Raw genomic sequence first — 25351 nt, forward strand, 5'->3', positions numbered from 1 at the left:
CAGAGGAGATGCGATTGTTCTTGTTTTCCAGTGACGCCATCTATGGCCAAGAATTCGACTTCTGTCACACCCATACGTCATACCCGTTAACAGAGTGGGTCCATTTATACATCCATTCATTCATCCACAGATCGTAATTTTGACCTGAACCAGAGAAGGATCAATCTCCACTTCAGTACCCCCAGAGGTTTGATTTGTTATGAGAACGTGGAGGATTTTGTAACCCGACAGATTTAACGTGCATCAGTCGCCATTTACTACACGGAGAGTCTTCGGCAGGCTGGAGTAAAACTCTCGTTCTCGCAAACGTGAGTCCAGCGCCCTGCCAACAAGACTATCCTGATAATTTTTCTTTTTGAATCTTATATCTTAAAAGTAATTTTACTGACTCATACGTTTATCTAATCTTTCTGTAATTATACATTTCAGTGCTACTGAATATGAAAAATGGTGGCGGCTTCTTTACACCAAGTACTGTATAAGAACTCTCACCTGGTGTAGTGAAGCAATAAGAACCAAACTTAATCTATGGTGTATCTCATCAACACTTTGGTTTTAAGTAGCTGCCCCATTTTTTGGTGTCAAGATACACTAATATTTTTCCCTTAATAACACTTTGTTTTAATAATTTATTTTTACATTTAAGTAGCTCCCACTTGTTAAACAAATCATGCCACTCCCGTTCATGAAAAAAAAAACAATTCTGATATTTGTAATATCTGCAAGGAGAAAAAAAATCAGGTAAAATCATAGTACTGTATGGCAATGACATTCCTGGAAAAAAAAATCTGGTATTAAAAACTAAAATATATGGTGCCTAAACCACACATTTGGTAATTTTCCCGTTCATACTTTCAAGGTTTATCGAAAATTCTAGTCTTCAAAATTATACTTCTTATTATTACACATTTAATAAAAAAAATACATAGCAGAAAAAATTTAACTGAATAAATGGTTTGTATGCCATTCTCTAAGGTATTGTGGTGTAATCAACGTTCTAGGTACGGGGACCAAATTTAGTGACCGGGCGAACTTGTAAGCTTCTATGCATCTTCTATCTATTCTCTGTTATCTTTTCCCCGAAATTTAGTCAGGGGTCGGTTCAGAAATTTTGTTAAAGGTCCATTTTTTTAAAATTATGAAAAATTACTAATTTGTGAATATAAAATAAACGCTAAGTCACAATCTTTCAACCAGGGTCCTGCTTTTGAGAATTTGTGCTGTTGTTGTTGTTGTTCATTTACGTCGCACTAGAGCTGCACAATGGGCTATTGGCGACGGTCTGGGAAACATCCCTGAGGATGATCCGAAGACATTCCATCACAATTTTGATCCTCTGCGGAGGGGATGGCTCCCCCGCTTCGGTAGCCCAACGACCTGCGGGCGAAATCGAGCACTTTACGGTAGAACAGTTTAACGAGGACCAATACCGCATACCCTTGGTCCCTACGCAGGCTGATCCAAGTGGTCACCCACCCGCACACTGACCGCAGCCAGTGATGCTTGACTCCGGTGATCTGCTGCGAACCGTGTCTTAACGATCAGTCTACTGCGGGACTGTGAATTTCTGAAAATAGGGTCCTGTTATTGCAAAAAACTTTTTCAGGGAGTTTCTAAATTGTAAAGACATACAAGATTATGCTTTACGCAGTAGAATTATAATTAAAAAAATTAAATTAAAAAAATTAACAGCAATTGCTGCTACTAAATTAGAGGTGCAACAAACAAATATTTGGTATTTAGCCTATAGTGCTGAACACAGAATATTTATTTCGGACGAATAAAGGATGATGCGTCTGCCGAAGACAAAACTTAGTTCGTTTACATCTGTCCTCCCCCCCCCCTTCCTGGGAAGGGTTTATTCGATTAACAAAACAATAATGAAGATAAACAAATTTGTGAAGGATCCGACTAAAATATAAATTATTTTGTGAAGGGTCCGTTTTTAAGTTAAAATATTTTTTGAAGAGTTCGCTTTTAAGTTAAAATATTTTGTGAAGGGTCCGTTAACGGACCCAAATTTTTCTAAACAGATCCCTGATAGTGAACTGAACTGAATTCAAAGTCAATGAAATGTATATATTATACCATTGCTAAAGTTTGCTCTTTCTCTCCTTTTGCGCTTTGGTTTACACTTTTTCTTATGTTCTACGTCTGTGATTATAATCCCGGATGCTTTTTTTTAATTTTGTTGGTGAAATGTTATTCAAGTAAAGTATAAATTTCGCTTTCCTGCTTTTTTTTTAATCTTTGACGATTGATTTGTTTAAAATGTAGGATATAATACACGCAACCTATCTCGCCAAAGCATCATGAAAAAATTATCAAGTTTTACTACATTTACCAAATCTTACAACATATTATAAAAACCATAATGATTTCACCAAAATCGTTTCCAAAACCTTTCGTTAAAAAATACGGAGCTTCGTCGTGTTCCCATAAAGCCAGAAACACGGTAAATTTTAGCCATAATCAGGTAGTTTTGATTATACTTTTTTCACAAAGTACATACATAAATTCGTTTCATTCTACAATGTTAAGTATGTTTTTTTGAAAATGATATTTTACAAATATTTCTGACGATGAAATAATTATTATATTATTTCATCGTCAGAAAATAATTATTAAATAATAGATTAAATATTATTAGTCAGATAATAATTATTAAATATAATTATTAAATATAATTATTAAATATTTATTAAAAATTATTTATTTATTGATTATTATAATTATTTTTTGCGAGAAGAATTTATTAGGTACCTGCAACTTATGGCGGTCTGCTGTTCAATGACGGCGATAGAATTAAATGTCTAAAAATTATATTTTAATTTAATTTGTTCCAATTTTGAATACTAGCGCATTATGGAAAGAAAAAATAAATTATTTACACGTGCTTGTAATCTCTGACTATAAGCAATCAAGTAATACTATAACTGTCATAACAATCTTAACTGATACAATAAATTAATCCCGAATGTAATGTAAAAATTAAGCTCTCCTTGTTAACTGTACAGACAAAGTTTTGAATTATAACGTTAAACGAACGAATATTTGAGAAACGGAGGAAACGAGACAGCCTACGTCGCTCGGAAATAAAATCTCAATTTACTCTTCCAATTTTCATTGAAAGTTTTAGATGCTTGAGCAACAATGAAGAAATGGATTCCGGGAGGCTTCGATCCGATGATGTCACGTGATTTGTCCGGACAATCCGGCGTCTGTCCTTTTCCTTGGCACTGAGACCGTCCAGGCGTTACCCTTATATGTCCAACATCCCTGATTCCATTCCGATCGAGACTCTCACCGATAAAATAAAACTGCTTAGTCGGCCTGATTTACCCCTACAACCCTATTTTACCCCTGCCTATATTGCCAGTGAAAATATTGTCTCTGCTGAGACAGCGAACACAAAGCTAAGAGAAGTGTATTTTAAGTTTAAGGGGAATTTTTTTTATCAGTAGAGATAAAAGTAAAAACTCTGACTTATTTCAAAAGTTACTAAAAATAATACCTGCAATCATTTTAACAATCCTGTCCTTATTAATTATGTACATGAAAATTTAAATTATCTAACGTAACATTTTTTGATTATAGTTTCTCAATTAACTATTGTAAAAATTCATTTTAATTATCATGAAAAACTAAGCTAATTGTTTGAGTAATTTAAGTAATGGTACTAATTAATAGACTAAATAATTCCTAATAGTTATGTAATGCAAAGAAATTTGCTTCTATGATATATTAAAAACAATGAAAAAAACAGTTTGTTAAGATATTTTAACGTAAAAAATAAAAAATGCTGTTGTCACATTTTAAGATATTCTACCGACTGAGTAGTGCAAAAAGTTAATTTTCTTAATATTAATAATTTATTTATATTAAAGTTACAAAAATTAATTTCAAAAAGTGATTTTTTTGAAAAGTGGTAAAAATAATGTATGTCATCATTTTAGCATTTCTATCCTTAATAATTATGTAAATGAAAATTTGCATTATCAGACGTAACACTTCTCAGTTATCATTCTTTAATTAATTATTATAAAAATTTATATTAATTATCATGAAAATCAAAGTTAATTAATGAAATAATTTTATTATAGCAATGTAGAATAGAATAAATAGCCTAAATAATTCCTAATAATTATCTAACAAAAGATAATTAAAAAAGGTTAAGATAAGAATGTAAAAAAAAGTGCTGCTAAATGTATTAAGGTTAATGTTAATGATTTGAAAGGTATATCATAAATTTTTCTTAAGCAACGTAAAAACTCATGCTATGATGGAATTTTAAAGGTATATCATAACCTCTTTTTAAGCAACGTAAAAATGTATGCTAACGGGACTTTCAAAGGTATTTCATAAACTTTCTTAAGAAACATAAAAATTTATGCTGTGGTGAAATTTTAAGGGTATTTCATGAACTTTAAAGCATCGTAAAAATGTAATTTTCTTAATATAAATACGTTTAACGTTTAAAATTTTATCTTAAAAACAGTGATTTATTTTAAAATTTTTCAAAAATAAAGCCTTTATTCATTTTAACATTTTTTTTATCCTTATTTATTATGCAACTAAAATTCTAGAAAAATTTAAGCAACATTACAAACTAATATCTTTAATAATTATATAGCAGATTGATAATTAACTGTTTGAGCAATGAAACACGATAACTTAATGATAAAAAGATATAAAAATTGTGCTATATGGTTGAATTTTAAGGTATATCAACAAATTTAACTAATAATTGTAACTAGTTATATTAATATTAAACCTTGAAATTTTCCGTCATTTTTTTCAAAAATGTTAATAATAATACGTAAATTCATTTTCGAATTTTATCTACTGTATTTACTGACAATTTGTATTATCTTTTTAACATTTATTTTATTAATATTTCTTTAAAAGTACTACTTAACATATTATTACGAAAATTTGTTTTCATTTATATGAAAGCGTATGCTAAATAATTTCTAAGAGTTGGTAATATAATAATCTTGAAAACTTCTGATAATTTTATAATACTTATATAATTGGCACTTCGAAGCATAAAAATCTAAAATTAGGCTTACAACTTAGAAAATATGGTGTGGTTGAATTTTAAAGCATTTCCCGTTAAAAACAAACTTAACTAATTAGTTGAAAAATTATTTTAAATGATGTTAAAACAAATGCTGATTAATGCAAGAACTTAGCAACGCGTAATTAATATCTTTAATAATCACCTTATGATTGACGTAAATTTATAATAAAAACTTTACTAATTAATATGAAAATTTTAATTTTAGTGTAAACTTATTCTTACTGATGTAGAAATTTAAACATCTTTGATAAATTATAATGTGACGAATTAATATGTAAGTGAGGACGAAAGCAAAACGGCTTCAAGTCTCGTATAAGAAAGGTAGAAAAAATGATTAAAAATAATTTGATTTCCAAATGAAAATCGAAGATTCTTTTAATATTCGCCTTTTAACTTCTCTCAGTTTTTTGTATCAATCAAACAGGTTTTGAAGGTTTAAGACTGTTAGGGGTTTGACCTCTTTATTGATCTGTAAATTCAGAGAGCATTTTTATTTTGTATTTATTTGTTTAAATAGTATTTCTTGAGATCTCTAATGTGTACAAACCCTAATACGTATTTAACGATTTCTAAACTAAATAAGAGCGGTAAATACGCAGCACCTTAAAATTGAAGTTTTTTTAGTTATTTGGCATACTATAAGACAAGTATGGTTATTCTGATGAAGTTGCTCTACTTTGTAAGATTAATTGGTTACACTTGGGAACATAAACATTGCTCAAAAAATGATGAAATAAATTACGAGAACACAAAATAAAATTAGCAAGTAATCAGACTGTAATATTAAGGATGATTATGCAATAAATCATAGAATGAATGTGGTTATTGAACTCAATATGTAGAATATGCAATTCGAATTCGCAATTTAAAACCTCCTGCGATGCAAAATTTTGAATGATTTATGTATTTAATAGATCTCCTAAATCTGGTTATAAATAAATTTTTATAACTGCATTTAATATTATTCTCAAAAAAATTTTATCGGATTCGAACAAATTTAGTAGTTTTGCAATGAATTACGAAAAACTATGGAATGCGAGTTTATCTTCGTTTCATGAACTGATAAAGGAACAGATATTAAGGAATAAATATTGGTTTTTTTTTCTAGATAAAGAAAAATCCAATATTAAATTTATGCAATCCAAAAAAAAAAAAAAAAGAAACTGAATTTTGATTTTGAGAAAAACTATTGGATTTCGTCTTTTCAATTGCATTTAAGAATTCTCTGCTCAATTTTTCATAAAAAAAATTTGTGATTATTTGCATCAGTAAACAAAAATTATTAAAGATTTCAAAGTCAATACTTAAATTTGTTTTTCTTTAAATTTATGTGCAAATTAAACTTGTTGCAAAAAATCTTGTCAACTATTTTCTTTTAGACAAAATAAAAAACTAAAAATTTAAAAAATAAATCCACGTAACTGAAAAATTTAATTGAAATTGATAAGAGTTATACTAACAACAGAATTTTTACTTAAAGCTGGCAAGAAAGGCAACGTGTTTTTTTTCATTGAAAGATGATCTTCACAATAAAAATGGTGTTGGAGTAATGTATTTTGCACCAAAACTTAATAACTTTAAATTGAAGTGAAGAAAAACTTGTTAAAATATCATGAGCACACAAATCCCTGTGCCTTTATCTTTCTTTCCTAAAACTACTTACAGTGCTAAGTAAAAAATATAAAATTTTGACCTTATGATTGTATTTACTAGTACTAACACTAAATCGAGAAACTAACATTTAATCTACAAATTATACATAATATACTAATATACTAATTAGTATTTTGCGAACGATGTTTCAAACTTGAACATCGAACAAAATCAACTCTCCTAATAAAATAAATTTTATAACTGATGTAGTTTTTTTACCCCAAAAATAGAAAAGAAGAATTCGCAATTTGGAAATACCATTTCAATATTTTAGGCTGGAGAGATGTCGAAACTTTGGGCCCCTTAATATTAATTTCGATTTTTTCGTTCAACTTTTCGATTTTTTTTAAATTTAAAACTGTAAAATAAAAACGATATACAAATTATATACATTATTGCTCAAAACTTTTAGACCATTAATAAATAAAATAATAAAAAGTAACAAATATTTATTGCAATCGGTTTTTTGTGTAGAATTATCCTTAAATAAGCGATTTTTATAGTTGTGTGACAAAATATTTAATTATCTTAAATAGTTTCAGGGATAAGGTGAAATGAGCGAAAACAGAAAAAGAAAATAAATAAGGGACCCAGCATGTAGACCACTTAGCTGTCCTAACTATTGAGAATGTGGTAAAACTTGGTAATTTTATCATGATACCTTGAAGCATTTCTTAAAATATTTATTCGGATAAATTTACTTTTTAGTTTTGTGTCATTTACTAAATAGACGGTAATAAGAACTATAATTTTGAAAACCAGAATTTCCGTTAAGCCGTTGCTATATGAATTTAAACCTTTATTGTATGAATGATTTAAGTACCTAAGATTTTGATTTTATTACTAGAAATGTCTTTACAGTACGTTAATTTTACCATAATTTTTTTCTCGAGCTTAAACGCAATACAGAATTATTCAACTATTTAATAATTCAATAACTAAACAATAGTTATTAATCATTATTTTTTAGGTGGGATTTTTTTTGAATTAACGAATTTTATAATTGATTCACTTAAACACACGAAATACGTAAATAGTAAAATTAGCATTAAAGAAATAAAGCTTTCGACAGTTCTCTGGCCAAATTATTGGGGCCATATTTTCTAGATTATGGTTATAAATTGTGTTGTATACGAGAAAAATGGCAACGAAGCCTAAACATATAAACCACTAAACAATATAAGTGATTGCGTTGCCACTTTATATTTTGGTAATTCTGTGATCATAACTATACCTGTGAGAGTTACAAAATCGTTTCTATTCCCTTTTTATAATGCATATTTAATATTGCAATTAAATAATAATTTTATTCCGTTTCTTCAACAGTATTTACTCCAGGGAATCAGATGCCGGCAAAGTTAATCTATAAATTAAGTTATATTATTAACCGGCAAAGTTAATCTATAATTAATTTATATTAATAACCGGCAAAGTTAATCTATAATTAATTTATATTATTAACCGGCAAAGTTAATCTATGAAAATATATATTTAATAAAGTTAATATATATTTTCTAAACAGTTTTGAATTACATTAAAAAATTTATATTTATGAATTTATATTAATAAGTTTTTTTTAATATTTTTTTTATTACAAATAAAGTTTCAATACTAATTAGATAACCTCTCAACGAAAACCCACATTAATTTTTTTAAATGTCTAAACAATTACATAACATAATAATTTTTTTTATTGATAATCATTATATTATACTGTTAGAATAAAAATTCTTATAATAAATTTATTTTACATAAAAGAAAATTTCTTTCATTATTTGAGTATACTATTATTAAGTTAATGTTTATCAATATATAATATTTTAACGTGTTATAATATTTTAATATTAATTAAAACCATAAAATATTAACGAAAGCCGTCATAATATGTCAAAAGGGATAAATGACGTAAGATCATGATAAATAATATCCATAAATATTCTTGAATCATCTGAAAACGGAATAAAATCTTATAATTATAAGGCTTGTTGCAGACCAAACGTTATCTTACTTTCCTAACAGTTCTTATCTCCTAAATTATCTAGTAAAGATTAGTTTTAGTTTAGAATGTTTCATATTAGGATTTACTTTATAACGACTATTGCATATTGCTTTGAAGAGATCATTACTCAGTTCATTACTTCAGTAAATAGTTTAATTATAAGATAGTTAAGAGAAACTAATATAAATGACTTCATTTTAATCTTCCCTATTGATCCACATCAGATATATAATTTCAGGAGTAAAACTGATCACAAACCGATTAGTAGAAAATAAATATTTCTTAGAGAAAACTTGATACAAATACCATAAGAAATACGTGAAAATATTATTTTTATAAACTGATAACGTGATATAGATAGGTAAAAGGTGTTGCACAATCACGGCCCTTAATACATATTTTTAAAATCTTTTCAATAAATAAAGTCAAAAAAAGTATGCACAGGGATTACAAATTAGCATTTAGGAAAAGAAAAACGATAGTACTTTTAAAATCTAACAAACTATTACTGAGAAAGGCGGGGATGAGAATACCAAAAGCTATTGTATGGAAGAGCAAATAAAGAACAATAATACTTTACGTTTGCTGTGGATTTTCAAAAATTTTAGCAGGTAGCTGATTTGCAAAAGAAGAATTCGATTTTCCTCATGTTATGTAATTGAAAAGTAGAGAGTAGTTAGAAAATGTCAGAACAACTTTGCCCGAAAATTCGTCTCCTTTGTTAAATAAAAACATGTCTATGTGTCAATAGGTAATTGAACTGGTTTTTCTGTTTTCATCTCGCCTTTCACACTAGTGATTCGAGAGAATTTGATAGCACTTTTTGCTTCTTTCTGACTTAAATATTAAGCATGCAACTTCTAATCATATATATATATATATATATATATATATATATATATATATATATATATATATATATATATATATATATATATATATATATACTTTATTTTTGACAAAGATTCTGAAAATATACACTAAGAACAATGATTACGGAACAATCTGCATCTGCTCAATGGTTGATACTGGGTGTTCTGTAATCACCGCCTTTAATGTACACTTTTAGAATCTGTGTCAAAAATAAAGTTATAATTTATAATTATAAGAAATCTCAAATTTATATTTAAGTGAGTGAAAAATTAAAACGTAGTCAGAACTTGACTAATACTGAAGTGCAATAGAACGACAAAATTTTTTTAAGTTTTTACTATTTTTTTCTTCTTTTTTTTAATTTAAAATCTTTTTTTTAAATCTTTTCTTTTGCTTCTTTTCTTGTGTTTTTTCTTTCTTTGTATTTTTAACTTCTATCATGGGTTCTATGCTCTTGTATCTTATATATATATATATATATATATATATATATATATATATATATATATATATATATATATATATATATATATATATATATATATATATATATATATATATATATATATATATATATATATATATATATATATATATATATATATATACAGGGTGTCCCAAAAGGTCGTTTACAAACTTAACATGCTGGTCTGTCATATGATGATGAACAAGATTTACATAGGAACATGTGTCCGAAAATTAAAACTGCGACCGCTAGAGGGCGATAATTGCACAAAAACGGGAGAGTGGGAAAAACAATCATTTCAGGCGTGGACGTTAAAGGAGAAGGATGAATGAGTTTAGTAACGAAGAAATGGCCGACATGCATTACGTATACGGCGCCGCTGATGGAAATGGACGAGCCGCGGCACTGACGTACCTAGAGCGCTTCCCAAACAGACGTCAGCCAAGTCATGTTTTGTTTGGACGATTGCACCGCAGATTATGAGAATCAGGTGCTTTCGTAGCACGTAGCCAAATCGGTGGAGAACGTGCTACACGCACACCTGTCGTAGAGGAAACCGTGCTACAGGAGTATGCCATCAACCCGCAAAGAAGTCTCCGAGAAGGCGAACGTGTCTTGTGTGTAGCTCGTTCCACCATAATGCGCATACTGCACGATGACATGCAACACCCTTACCACTTCCAAAAAGTACAGGCATTGTGCGCTGACGATTATCCCAAACGCATTGCATTCTCAAGCTGGTATTTGCAACAGCGGGTCGCACAGCCAGATTTTCCATCATGGATTTTGTTTTCTGATGAATCCTGCTTTACACGGGATGGTGTCGTGAACCTGCACAACATGCACGTATGGGCGCATAAAAACCCAAGATGTACACGTGCCCATGCACATCAACAACGTTTCAGAGTAAACGTTTGGGCTGGTATTATCGGTGACATGTTGATTGGCCCTTGCCTTCTACCTGAACGCCTCGACGGAAATACCTATCGCATTTTTTTAGAAAGAGTTTTGCCGGATCTGATGGGTGACGTTCCACCCGCTACACGCCGAAACATCTGGTTTCAGCATGATGGAGCGCCAGCCCACTTTAGCTACGCTGTTCGAGAATACCTCGATAGGTTTTATCCTAATCGCTGGATCGGTAGTGGCGGACCAGTCCCATGGCCACCGCGATCCCCCGACCTGACTCCCCTGGACTTCTACCTGTGGGGACACATGAAGTCCATAGTGTACGAGACACCTGTAACATCGGAAATGGATCTTATCGCCAGGATCGCGGAAGCGGCAGCACGTGTCCGTGACACTCCTGGCCAATTTGAACGGGTTCGTGAATCCATGCGCTGACGCTGTGAAACGCGCATTGTGGCGAATGGAAGGAATTTTGAGCATTTGCTGTGATGTAATGATTTTTATAATAAAAATCATATTAACACCGCTATCGATATCATTTTTTTTCTCCTCATCCAAACCTGCACTTATCGCCCTCTAGCGGTCTCAGTTTTAATTTTCGGACACAAGTTCCTATGTAAATCTTGTTCATCATGATATGACAGACCAGCATGTTAAGTTTGTAAACGACCTTTTGGGACACCCTGTATATATATATATATATATATATACATAAAATTTAAAATATTTAATGTTTCTTAGCTGAGTTAAAAGGTGCAGTAAGCGCGTGTCTGTCTAATATTATAGCATTATTATGAGATATCACATAAAAAATTAATAAGAACAAAATTACCTCGTTTTTATCCACAGTCTGATCATTAGCAACTGAATCTTTTAATGCAACAACCTCAGACAAGACAAGAGAAAACACCAAAAACACCTACAAAAAAATAGTTCTAATTTGAAAATTCATCAAACAAAATACACTTAATATAATTGAAAAAAAATAATCAAAATGCAATATTTCAAAATTTCAGAAAAAAAATTTTTTTTCTTTTTTTTCCAATGTCCATCTGTGTTAAAATGTTTTCGTCAATTCAGGCATTTACAAGGCGATTTTGTTGACATCTCTTTTAGGGGCACCATATTAGGTGGGCCAACGCTGCTCCCACAGTAAGGACAGATAGTACAGAGAAGGAAAGAACATCCATGCCTCGCCCGGATTTCGAACCCAGAACCTCTCTGATGCAAGGGCAGTTCCCTAACCCCTTCACAGGTCGGTCGGCAAATTACAGAAAAAGTAGCAACTCGGAAAATTAGTAATGTTTTGGCATTCTTTATACCTAATATTATTAAAATTGATATATTTTATCCTACAGTTGTGTCGATACTATTAAAAAATTACCAATTGTTTTAGAAACATTTTACAGTCTGTGTCTTGGAGATGATGATAATACTTAAAATCTAAAATATTGTCCACCATATATTTTTGATATTGTACACTTTTAATATTATGCCATTTAATATCGTTTTTTAGATTGTGTACTTTTAATAAAACGTAGTTTGATACTGTAGCTTCTGATGTTGTATATTTTCAATATTACGTAGTTCGGCATTGTTTTTAATTGTATATTGTTGATGAAACATAGTTCTATAATGTATGCTTCTGATACTGTATATTTATAATATTATGTAATTTGACATTGTTTTTTGATTATATATTGTTGATGAAATATAGTTTGATAATATACGATTCTGATACAGTATACTTTTAATATTACACAACTTGGCTTTGATTTTTGGATTGTATGTTGTTAGTAAAACAAGTTTGATATTGTATATTTCGAATATTGTATATTTCTTATTACAAATTTATATGTATGTTTTTAACATTACGTTGCTTGATATTAGGTATTTTTGACGTGGATATTTCTAACATCACATACTTTATTGTATAATTTTGATATTGTGTGTTTTTGATAGGTTGGTAGGTACTTTATTTACGTCGCACTAGAACTGCTCAATTGGCTTTTGGCGACGGTGATTCGAAGGTATGCTATTGTAATTTTGATCCTTTGCGGAGAAGATGGCTCCCCTGCATTGGCAGCCCAACGACTTATGCGCGAAGTCGAGCACTTTACGGTAGAACAGTTTAACGAGGGCCGGTACCACTCTCCTTTGGTCCCTACACAGGCTGATATTGTATACTTTTATTATTACATAATTTATTACATAGTTAATTGAATTTGAGTATTGCTTTAACATTACATACTTGAATATTTCAGAACGATCATATCAACTTGATTTTTAGTTTATTACTGTGCTTTTGATATTGCTTATTAACTTGTAAAGAAATTTCCAAAAAACAAAAGAATATTTACTCAATCATTCAACAAAGAATTTTCATCAAATGTCATTAATAACTAATTCAGAACTAAATCATTTGAGTCAAAAACAAGTAAATAAGCATCTTCAATCAAATTCAACCTTAATGGTAAACCCCAAATTCTTAGAACTCCTTTGATCTGCAACTCTTTCGGGGGAAACATATCATTTAACTTTCTTCATTCTTAGAACTCCTTTGATCTGCAACTCTTTCGGGGGAAACATATCATTTAACTTTCTTCTTCACAAGTTAAAGGATCCATTCGACAGTGATAATTAAAGAACATGACACCCAAACTTTTCCGTTAATGAGGTTTTACTTCAACATTTCTTCACGCGTCATCATAACGAAAACATTTCTAATTTTGTCTCGCCAAGTATACAATCACTTTTGGAATGGTGAGCACCCACTTAAAACCATTAAGGGGATCCCCCTTTTCCAGACGACTGAGCCCCCAAGTTAACACCACACTTTACCAACGCGCATTGTTATAGAGACCCTCTTACTGAAGGCTTTACCTTTGAATTAATTAATGGCATCCTTCAACACTGCTGCAATTAACTATCAGTCCTGGAGTCATCACTCAGGAAAGGTTGTTGTGGGGGTGGGGTGGACTATGTTATTACGGGTTCGTTAGGGAAGGTGGGGGAATATAGCCGTATGCCTGCTTTTCTCGCCACTTGGCATTCCAAGAGGGAGAAGTTTGTTGGTAGAGAATAGGATGAAGAGGGTTTCCAAAATTGGTTTTGGCTACCTTAACCTGTTGTTTGCGTGTTGTTGTTATCAGACAGAGGGTTATCAAATATTGTGTATGGCGGGTTGTGTTATTGTTAATTTTGCATAAGAGGATATATTATAGACGGAAAGACACCCTAATCATTATTAACTAGGTGGAGGATTTTTACTTTTTATCTTTAAACTATTAATCATTTAATTGTTTTATTTTTTTTCGAAGGATTTGTTGCTCAATGGAACAACCAATTTTAGCGAATGACAAGCTATTTTAATATCCGTTTTCTATGGTAAGCTTGGAATGACTTTTCATAACTGTTAGGTTATGTTTTGTTCATTGCCGACCAGGTGGCCGAGTGGTTAACGTGCCTGACTGCGGAACCGATGGTTGCGGGTTCGAATCCCGCTCAGGGTATGGATGTTTCTTTCTCTCTGTGCTCTATGTCCTTTCTTCTGTGTGATTGTGTGAATATAACCCGCCCTGTAAGCGGGTTTGTAATTGTATAACGTAGGCGACGCTACTCCACCGCCGTGGCTTAGCTATTGGTGCCTACTGGGTAACGATAAGAGAGTAGCGATTCTGGCATTTCCGAGGTCAATGGGAAATAGGCCAAATTAATCAACAACAAAAAAAGAATGTTTTGTTCATCTCTCATCTAGAGCTTTCTATGCTAACAATAAAACTAGAACAAAATGACTGTATGAAGATGAACCATCATCTTTTGGAAAATGAAATACGTCCGTGCACTGTAAAAAAAGGTGCCTCAAAACTGAGCAAAAATGTGTCAAAATAGCTTCAAAACAAAACAAAAAATCGAATTTGAAACCCCCATGTATTCAAATTTGAAACAGTATGTATTCATTTTTGAACAAAATACATAGTCTCAAATGTGATGTGGAGGGAGAAATATGTGAGAGAGATCTTCGTTGACTACCGGCTGGATTCAAACCTAGAACCTCCGGGTTCATTCTGGGATGCTCTAACTACCAATTTTGTACTCAAGGGGGGGGGGGGAATGGACAATCGACTAAAATTCCTTATCAAAAATATAATGTTTATTAATCAGATTTTCCAAAAGAAAATCGCGAAGAATTTCTTAATTTCTATATGAAAACAATAAATTTATCTAAAGTATCTTTAAAAATTTTGCAACTTTTTGAAGGTATTACTATTTGTGCTTTAAGGAAGAGACCCGCAATAAATTTTACCCGGGGACCCGTAAAACCTTTGTTCAGCTTAGCTAACCACCGTATTTATACACCCAAGTTCAGGCAGAGTTAAGAAGCTTTATATAGTGGCCTCCGCAATAAATCATCCTGACAAACATTCTTTTAGAAATTTTGGATATATATAGATTTGGATATACAAACAAAATTTTGGATATATATAGAAAAATAAGCAATTAGTGAAAATAAAATTATCGACCTCCTGACTAAGCTATTGAGACAATATTTCCCATATTGCAACCCTTTGTACCATTGGAATAAAAAATTAGTATGTGATAATGTGTCATTGTGGTAGCTACAATGTAAATCTCCCTGATCTTCCTGGACTAGGGCCGAAAATGGTGGCTAGAGTATCCTCCTTCGAACATGAAACCCAGAAATCCTTGTATGAAGCATAGGTTGTGTTCTTGTTAATTTGGTATAAGAGGATTTATTGCTGATAGACAGACAACCCTAATAACCCTAATAATTTTTAACTAGGTGGATGATTTTTGTCAGTTTGTCAGTATTGTGATATCTCCCTTACCACAACTGAACAAAAACGAACTGCGCATGCGTAATAGTCAGTCAGTCAGTGATTTTTAAGCGAGTAAGTCGAAGGAGATTCTCTCCTCTCTTCTATAGAGTCATGAATGAAAATTTGTGTGTTTTTTATTTTTGTTATGTTTTAATAATTTTTTTTTGTTCATAACCATGTCTGTCCGTATGTTTGTTGAGAAATACGTTACAGTATATTCTTCAACTGGTAGTAATGGTATTTTATTTACTTCGCATTAGATCTGCATTGTGTGCTATTGGCAACGGTCTCGGAAACATCCCTGAGAATGATCCAAAGACATGTCATCACTATTTTGAGAATTTATCGTTGATAGACGGACAGCCCTTTCGCCTTCAAATGAAGTAAACCGGGGTTCGAATCCCAGCAGTGGCTGATCGATACGAATTCCGCTTCCAGCTTGGAAAAGACAACAGTTTGACGTAAATTATCCTGAGTGGTAGACTGATCATGGGTAAGAGTCTCCTTGCCGTCTGGCTGACCTTGTGAGATTTTCGCGGTTTTCCTTTCCACATAACGCAATTGTGGGTTAGTTTCATCAAAAAGTCCTGCACAATGGCAAATTTCTCCCAATACATGATGAGGGAGTTTCCTTGTCTTAATTGGGTTCAACATTACAAGGCTACAAAGTTGAGCATTAGTAGGGGTAAAACTAAAAATTGGGTCGGATGTTCAACAACAGTTAAAAAAATAAATTAGTTAATTAATTAATTTTAAACTAGATGGATGATTTTTGTTTTTTAGTATATTCTTCAACTAGTAGTAGTATTTTATTTACTTCGCACCAGAGGTGCATTGTGGGCTATTAGCGAAGGTCTCGGAAACATCCCTGAGGATGATCCGAAGACATGTCGTCACAATTTTGATTCCCTGCGGAGGGAAAAACTCCCTAGCTTTAGTAGCCCGAATATCTGAGCGTAAAGTCGAGCACTTTACGGTAGAACAGTTTAACCCCTTCCTTCTCGTTCCTTTGAAAATGACAAGTTGAGGTTTCGCCCTCTATTTCTCGCTCCCATCATATTTCCGGGCTGGAGTGTTCAGTAGCAACGGGCCAATAGTAATAAAACTAATTCATTTCTTTTGCCCGAAAAACATTTTATTTCTCATTTTACACACCAGATGGCAGTACCAGAATATTTTTAAGGTAATTGTAGATAGTTAGTTTATTTTAAACTAGATGTCAGCAAGATGTTTGGATGTCAGGAAAAAAATAGGCACTTTTATGATCGTTTTCTTGAAAATTAACCGATCGTTAAGGGGTTAATGAGGATCGATACCGCACACTTTGACTTCGGTGATTTAGTGGGAACAAAGTCTTATGATCAGTTACTTAACTATTGAACCTATTAAAGAGAGATAAATGTTCCAAGAGCATTAAAAATCAGAGGTGATCAAAAAAAACACTGTTTTCCATTTTTCCACCCTCATCGAATATAGTCATAACCAGTTTTTTAAGTCCAGAATAAGAAGCGGAAAAAACATTTCCATAGGGCTACACTATATATCTTACAAAGCTTATAGAGTTTCAGCATAGCAAGTTTATAAATAAGTAAATTTTGCCGATTTATTTGATAAAGTTAAAACGTAACGAAAAACAGAGACTTTCCCTAAACGCTAACGGCATTTTGCCAAAGATTTGTATAACGTAACATTCATGTAATATAGTCTTAGAATAAGTCAATAAGTTATCCACTCAATAGCTTATGTTTTTTTTATTTATTTTCTTAAATTTTTTTTTTTAACTCGAAGTAAAACATTTCAACTCTTTTGATAGAAATGCTCTTACTATTATTTTTTACTCAGTATTTCTCTTAACTTAAATTATTCCAAGGACTTTAATTTCAACTCTATTTAAATTAACCTATGGTTCATTTCAACAGAAGAACGTTAATAATTCTAATTTAAACAATGGAGTAAAACTGCACTAGGAATCATAATTGCACAGACATAGTTTCTTTTCCAGTTGTTAGTTAATAGCTGAAATGAAGAAACAGACTCCTGTAATATATATTTTACGAATCTATGTATAATATATATGTATTCATTTGGTATAAGTATAATAAACTATTCCGTAACAGCTTATGCTATTTTTTAAAATAAATTATAAAATTCGAAATCTTTTATTAAAAATATGCTCATTATCATTTTTTAACATATTCTCATTCGTATTTTATTTAGAAAACAAATGGTGTCACTATTTTATTAAATTTATGATTCCAATTTCTGTAGAAGAACATTAGAAACCTAATATAAACAATGGAATAAAACTCCGTTATGAATGCACGCAGCAATACACGCAGTTTTTTTTTTCAGTTTTAAGTTAATAGCTGTACCAAAAAAAAGACTCTTATAATACGTATTTTACAAATATATATACATGCATCTTCCGTAACAGCTTATGGCATTTTTTAAATAAATTATAAAATTCGTTAATAATAACTCTGTTGTTAAAAATGCGCTAATTATCATTTTTAACATATTCGTAATTAATTATTTTAAGAACTGAAACGACGACATTATTTTCTTAAATTTATGGTCTATTTCTATAGAAGAAGAATAAAAATCTTAATTTAAACAATGGAATAAAACTCAGTTATGAATCATAATTACACTACACGGAGTTTCTTTTTCAATTACAAGTTAATAACTGTACCAAAAAACAGGCTCCTATAATATGTATTTTAAGAATACATATATAATGTATATGTTTTCGTCTAGCATAAGCATAATAAAAAATTTCCATTACAGCTTATGGTATTTTTTTTTATTAAATAAATTATAAAATTCGAGCGCGTTTGTTAAAAATGATATAACTATCATTTTTAACATATTCTCATTCGTATTTTAATTATTTTAAGAACTCAAACGACGTCACTATTTTCTTAAATTTATGGTTTATTTCTAAATTTCTAATATAACAATAAAAATCTTAATTTAAACAATGGAATAAAACTCATCTATGAATCATAATTACACTACACGGAGTTTCTTTTTCGATTTATAAGTTAATAACTGTACAAAAGAAACAAACTCCTATAATATGTATTTTAAGAATACATATAAAATATATATGTTTTCGTCTAGTATAAGTATAATAAAAAAATTTCCATTACAGCTTATGGTATTTTTTTTTTATTAAATAAATTATAAAATTCGAGCGAGTTTGTTAAAAATGAGCTAACTATCACTTTCAACATATTCTCATACTTATTTTAATTATTCTAAAAAAAAATCAAATGGCGACACTGTTTTATTAAATTTATGATTCATTTCTATAAAAGAACATTAAAAAACATAATTTAAACAATGGAATAAAACTCCGCTATGAATCATAATTGCACTACACGCAGTTTCTTTTTCAGCCATAAAGTTAAGGGCCGTACAGAAGAAACCGACTCTTACCCTAAATTTTTACGGCATTTATGATAAATATACGTATAATATAAAAATCTGATATCCCCTTTTTTTTCTGTAACACCTCTCGGGAGACCAATAGGGCTAGAAAAATATAGTACTTACTTTCCACCAAATACCCTTACATAAGATAATTTAGAAAAAAAAAGGTACACTCAAAAACCCCTCGTAAATTTGACTTTAAAAAATCCAATACAGTCGGGATACCCTAAAACTGTATCTTTAACCATTCAGGAAAAGTTCTTCGTTGTTATTACCTATAACCGTGTATTACAAATAAAGATATGTTTCGGATAGAGACGAAATAATGTTCTTTTGGAAGTTATCTTAGTGGTTCTTCAGCGCCCTCTATCTGCGTTTCAGAAACTTTCAATATCTAAACATTGGGAAAAGGATTATTGTTATTAAACATAGAAATTTTTTTTTCCTTCGGAAAAACAGTTTATTCCGTTGATTGTTAGAGGAAATGGTTCTTCATATCAATTTAAAGGTTTGCTTTTTTATGTTTTTGTTAACTTCTAAATTCAATTTTCATTTTATTTCCCAATGTGGGGTGCTAATGCACTATGTAGAGCATTTAATAACGAAGAAGAAAATATATTTAATACAACTGTTTTTATATTATTACCTCATATTTATAACACTTTGTACAAATAAAGTTAGTTACTAACATACGCGCTTTATCAATGCAGTTTATTACCATATCAAAGCTGTCATAAAAAATAATAGACAAACTAGAACGTATATATTGTTTAAAGAATATTTTTTAACATTTATTATTTTTTACATTATTTATATAATGCCAAAAAAGATATCAAAGGGCGCAATTCTTGATATACATAATTCCTATTTATTTGTCTCCTTGTTTTTTCTAATTTTTTTATTTAAAAATTAATTACAAATTATTGTTTTCTTCAAATGTTTCTTTATTTTCTTGCAATTATTTATTTATTATTATTATTATTAACCACCTTTAGCGATAAGCTTCATTGACTTTCAAAATTATCTTGCACAACATATAAACTTTAATGGTAACCAAACCGAATGCACAACACAACTGCGTAAAAATAATCTAAATCTTCAACAACTCCTTCAATCCTTAATCAGTTTTAAACAAAATATCAACCAAATTTTTTCATGGTCTGGCCGTTACCCTCGCGGAAGTACTTTGATTTCAATTTTAGCTATTTTCAAGAGATGTTTGCAATATTATCAAAGTTCTCTATGCATTGAATTTTAGCAATATTTTAAAGGCAGCCATTAAATCATACAAACCACCGTAAGTGTGATTTCGGGACATTTTAACAAAGTAGGCAGCCGATGTATTAAAATTATTTCCATATCTGTCACGCGATAACTCATCCCAATGTTACGTGCTGTACTACTTCCTTACGCACCTCTCGAGCCATAACATTAGTATCATATATAATATATTATTCCTCGACAAAGGCAGGCTCCGTCACCAAAAACTTGGTTGGGCAGAAGACGGCACCGTAGCACCGTTCATGCTTAAAATTTCTACAGCAGTTTATAAGTTAACGTTATAATAAAAAAAATCTTGTCTAAAGATTTGAACTGTTAATTTAGAAAACAATTAAAATCAAAAACGTAATAATAGCAGTACAGGAAAATAACTTTAAATTAGGGATACAAAAATATTTATAGAATAGCAATACCTGTATTATCTTTATTAATTTTATGCTGATGACAACCATAACAATGTGGAAATTAATCTAAGAATACAGATCATACCATGTGATTTTTCATACTGATCATACCACGTGTTTGTTAAACACCCAGAAATATCAAGAAAACACAAAAAATTTAACCTAAAATACAAGACGGCGAGAGTAGAGGTCTCTTAACAAAACATAAAGGTGATTTTTCTGTTGCTTGTCATGCTACAAAATGAATAAATAAAACTGCTTTTTTTTAATTAATGTACCAAACGAATATTAAATTTATTTATGAACCCACCGTAACTAATAGTTTTAAATTAAACGTTACCGAACTACCTACAACCAACTGAATAAATGGGAACTCAGAACTCTTTCTTCAGCTCAACTTAACATTTTCTCATTTTTTTCAACTCCAATAACTCTTACATCTGAAATATTAATCAATCGTTCCCAAGTGATCTGATTGAACAAATGTCCTCCTCTTTCATAAATGGCAGCTACTCATGCGGTAAACCATCCTTAATAGTTAATGGCCACCACAAAAGGTACTTACTCTTTCATACAGAAGAAGAAAAGAAGCATCCCACAGAAAGAACTAAAACTGAAAAAATTGGTTAGATTAATTGACCTAACTAGAATAGGGTTAATGCTTATCCGAATTCCTTGATGAATCGGTGGGTGCTACGTTTGTCCCGGAGAAAGGTCATATTATTAGGGTTAAGGTGTTTGTCTCCTTAATTTAGGATACTTGGATCCCACATTTCTTTAGGCTAACCTAAGTTAATCGATATATCACGCAAGTTTTGATGTCTGCCTTACTAGAGGAAACTTATTAAATTAATGGATATAAGTAGTCAAGTTCAGTGATAGTGATATGTAAGGATAATATACTTTATGGTATGGGAATTCCATTGAATATATTAGATGAAACTGGTGTATTTTATTATGCATTAACCATTAAAATAATTTTTATAGGCTAAGCTAAGTTAAAAACGGTTATTGATGTATCACAAAAGCCTTGATGTTACGCCATGCTGTCTTACTAGAGGAAACTTATTAAATTAATGAATATAAGTAGTCAAGTTCAGTGATATGTAGGGATAATATACTTTATGGTATGGAAATCCCATTGAATATATTAGATGGAACTGGTGTATTTTATTATACATTAACCATTAAAATAATTTTTATAGACTAACCTAAGTTAAAAAAAACTGTTATTGATGTATCACAAAAGCTTTGATGTTACGCCATGCTGACTTACTTGAGTAAACTTATTAAATTAATGGATTTAAGTAGTCAAATTCAGTGGCATGCTTTAATGATTAAGGATGGCACACTTAATACTTAGGGCATCCCATCGAATATATAAGATCAAACTAATATATTTTATTATAAATTTACAATTAAAAAATTTTTTTATTTTAGCCTAAGTTAAAAGACGGTTATAGAAATATCACGCAAGCCTTAATGTTAGGTTATGGTGCCATACAAAAGTGAATTTATTAAATGAATGGGTATAAGTGATATGTTTTAGAGATTAAGTTAATCTGTTTAATAGTTATGGCATTCTATTGAATATCTTGAATCAAACTAATTTATTCATTATTATGCATTTATTGTTTAAATAATTTTATTGAAACTTTCAAATAAGATTTTCAAAAATATTTTCGGCTATTTATCAGGATTGCTGAAAAATTAGCAAGTGTTAGCATTGTAATCTAATTAGTAAATAGTAATTTCCGGGAGCATTTAGAGAAAAACTGGAAATTGCTTTAAAAGTTGTGAGATAAAGCATGTTAAGGATATTAAAAGTTCAACCCCACTCCGTTATAAACTTTCTTGAGTTTACTGAGGGGTGGGGGAGAAGGTCGATGAGAGGCGAAATTTAATAACTACTATCTAGACGAGGACAAAAAATTTTCCTTAGCCTTGAATTTTATTATTTTTTAATTAACAAGAGCTCGAACATCTTTGTTTAAAGTATAAAAGGTTAAAAGTAAAGAAAAAATACTTCTCACTAACTTGTTATCATTACAACAATTTTATTTTTAATGAAAAAAAGCCACAAGAAAGTAGTTATTATTTGCTTACTTTATAATGTCTGGAAAAGTTTAGAAACTGTAACAAAACTGTTTTTTTTTCGACAAAAGAAACACTTAATTCACAACATTGTACAAATAAACTCGTATTTTTTCTTACATTTAACAAAAACACTTTGACTAAACTTTAAGTATAACCTAACCAGGTCTAATTATTTCTATTTTAGTTAAATAATCTGAATTCACAATAAAGAATTTCATGTGTTGATGAAAAAAATTCTCTCGTTAAAGTTGTTGGCGGTTAATCATTATCACACCCAAATATTGATGCTTTGCAATATGTTATCTTTGCAAATACCAGCATTTATGAGCAGAAATGTTTGTAAACAAATAAATAAACAATAATTGTCAGTTCTGTATTCATGTTTAAATAAAAAATCAAATTAGAATAAAAACTAGTAAATAACTAATAAATAAAAAACTTTAAATATATTAATAAAAACTTTAATAAATAATTAAAAACTTATTAACAAAAACAAAAAAAGCTGCTGACACTAGTGTAGTATATGACTGAATTAATTTCAAATATTTTAAATTATAAAAAATTAATATTCATATAAATTAATGAATGCTTAAATGAGCTATTCATAAAAAATCATTAAACATAATAATACAATTTTTCTCAGAAATAAAAACTATTAACATCTGAATTTAAAGAACATAATATATAAACTATATATACTCTCAGAATTAATAATAAGTTTCAAATTCGCTCCAGTTTCACAAAGGTGTTAAATTGAATCGTGGTTTCGTACAAATTTAACTATATTAATATCTAAACAAACTTAAGAATAGTATGATTCTATGGTAAAATTTGGTATAATTATATGGACAACATATTTGATCACTATTTTGGCTCGACAGAATCCTAAGTTTTTATTCCTGCATTAAATAAATAAATAAAATAATAGAATTTGCAAAGGAAAACATTTAAAAATGACCAAATGCCATTTAATTACACACACACACACAACGTAAAGAGCAGATAAGTAATTTTCTACACTAAGAAAAATTTCTGGTAAAATTACCGTAATACATCGTAATGACATATCTGGTAATGTAAAGCAAAAAACAATCATAAATCTGGTTGAAAAAAATACAGTATTTAAACTATTCGTTTTTTACTTTTTCCGTTCTTATGGTAACGGTTTAACGGAAATTCTGGTTTTCAAAATTATAGTTCTTATTACCGTCTACTTAGTAAATTACACAAAAATAAAAAGTAAATTTAATTAAATGAATTATTTTCATGTCATGCTCCAAGGTATCAGAAAAAAATTACCAAATTTTATCGTAGATTATAAAACCATATTTTCTTGTCAATTTTACCAAAATTATTACCAAAGCCTTCAAAAAGTTACTAAGCCTTTTTTGGTGTTCCCATAGAGCCAGAAACACGGTAAACTTTGCGATATTCTAGTGGTTTTGACCATATTTTTTTCTCTATTTACTAATAACTATATTCGTTTATTTTTGAATGTAAGAAAAAGTTAACGTTTTGTTTTAAATCCTTATCAACAAATTAATCCAAGAGCTAAAGTATGTCTTACTAAAAATAATAATCAATTCCTACATTCCCTTACACACCCTAAGAATATCTAACTACTCAATTCAATAGACTGGAAAAATTTATGTTTTGAAGATAAATATAAATTTTTGAAACTCAATTTTAAATTTATTTATAACAGCAAATAAATCACAAATAATGAATAAATAAATATCTACTAATATCAGTTTTTATTTTCTATTTTTAAATGAAAGAATAAATAAGCATAATGATTACACCTATCTACGAGGAATAATCAGTAATACCCGCATCTGTAATACACTTTAATAATATCAACATAACAATAAATTTAACAAATGAGTAAATAAATATATACTATATCAGTTTCTTTTTTCAATTTTTAAACGAAATAATTTATTAACACAATGTTTTAAATCCTTATTAATAAACTATTCCAGGAGTACAAAGTATATCTATTTTATGAAGAATAATCAGCAATACCTATATATATAATATGTTTCAACAATATCCACTTAATCATTGCGCAAGCGAACAAAATTCTAATTTGTAACTAAATACAAAATATAATAGAATTTGAGGAATTAAATAATTTAAATATTAAACTAATAAATTGATTTAATAAAAACGTTAAAAAAGTAAGGGGGAAAAGTTTAAGTAGTTCGCATAAAAGCACATAAATAGTATTTTTCTTTTGCAATTAAACAAATCAGTAAAATAAACATGAATTCCTGTTAAAAAATTGACTGTGAGACAAAAGTGTATCTA

The 25351-nt window shown here is 29.8% G+C and overlaps 1 protein-coding gene across 6 annotated transcripts in view; it reads right to left on the bottom strand.

Annotated features, from left to right (window-relative positions):
- Positions 1–25351, bottom strand: part of LOC107437684 (protein madd-4) — a 295061-nt gene that overhangs the window by 154623 nt on the left and 115087 nt on the right. For all 6 annotated transcript variants that reach the window (XR_015429639.1, XR_015429640.1, XM_087153040.1 and 3 more), the window contains exon 2: positions 11816–11902. Coding sequence is in view for 4 of the 6 variants with exons in the window: in XM_087153040.1 (XP_087009166.1) it covers positions 11816–11902 (87 nt within the window). In the remaining 2 variants the exon portion in view is untranslated. The remainder of the gene's footprint in view (positions 1–11815; positions 11903–25351) is intronic.

This window comes from Parasteatoda tepidariorum, chromosome 10 (genome assembly GCF_982258835.1).
Source record: "Parasteatoda tepidariorum strain Cologne lab strain chromosome 10, Ptep-v5.0, whole genome shotgun sequence".
Lineage (NCBI taxonomy): Eukaryota > Metazoa > Arthropoda > Arachnida > Araneae > Theridiidae > Parasteatoda > Parasteatoda tepidariorum.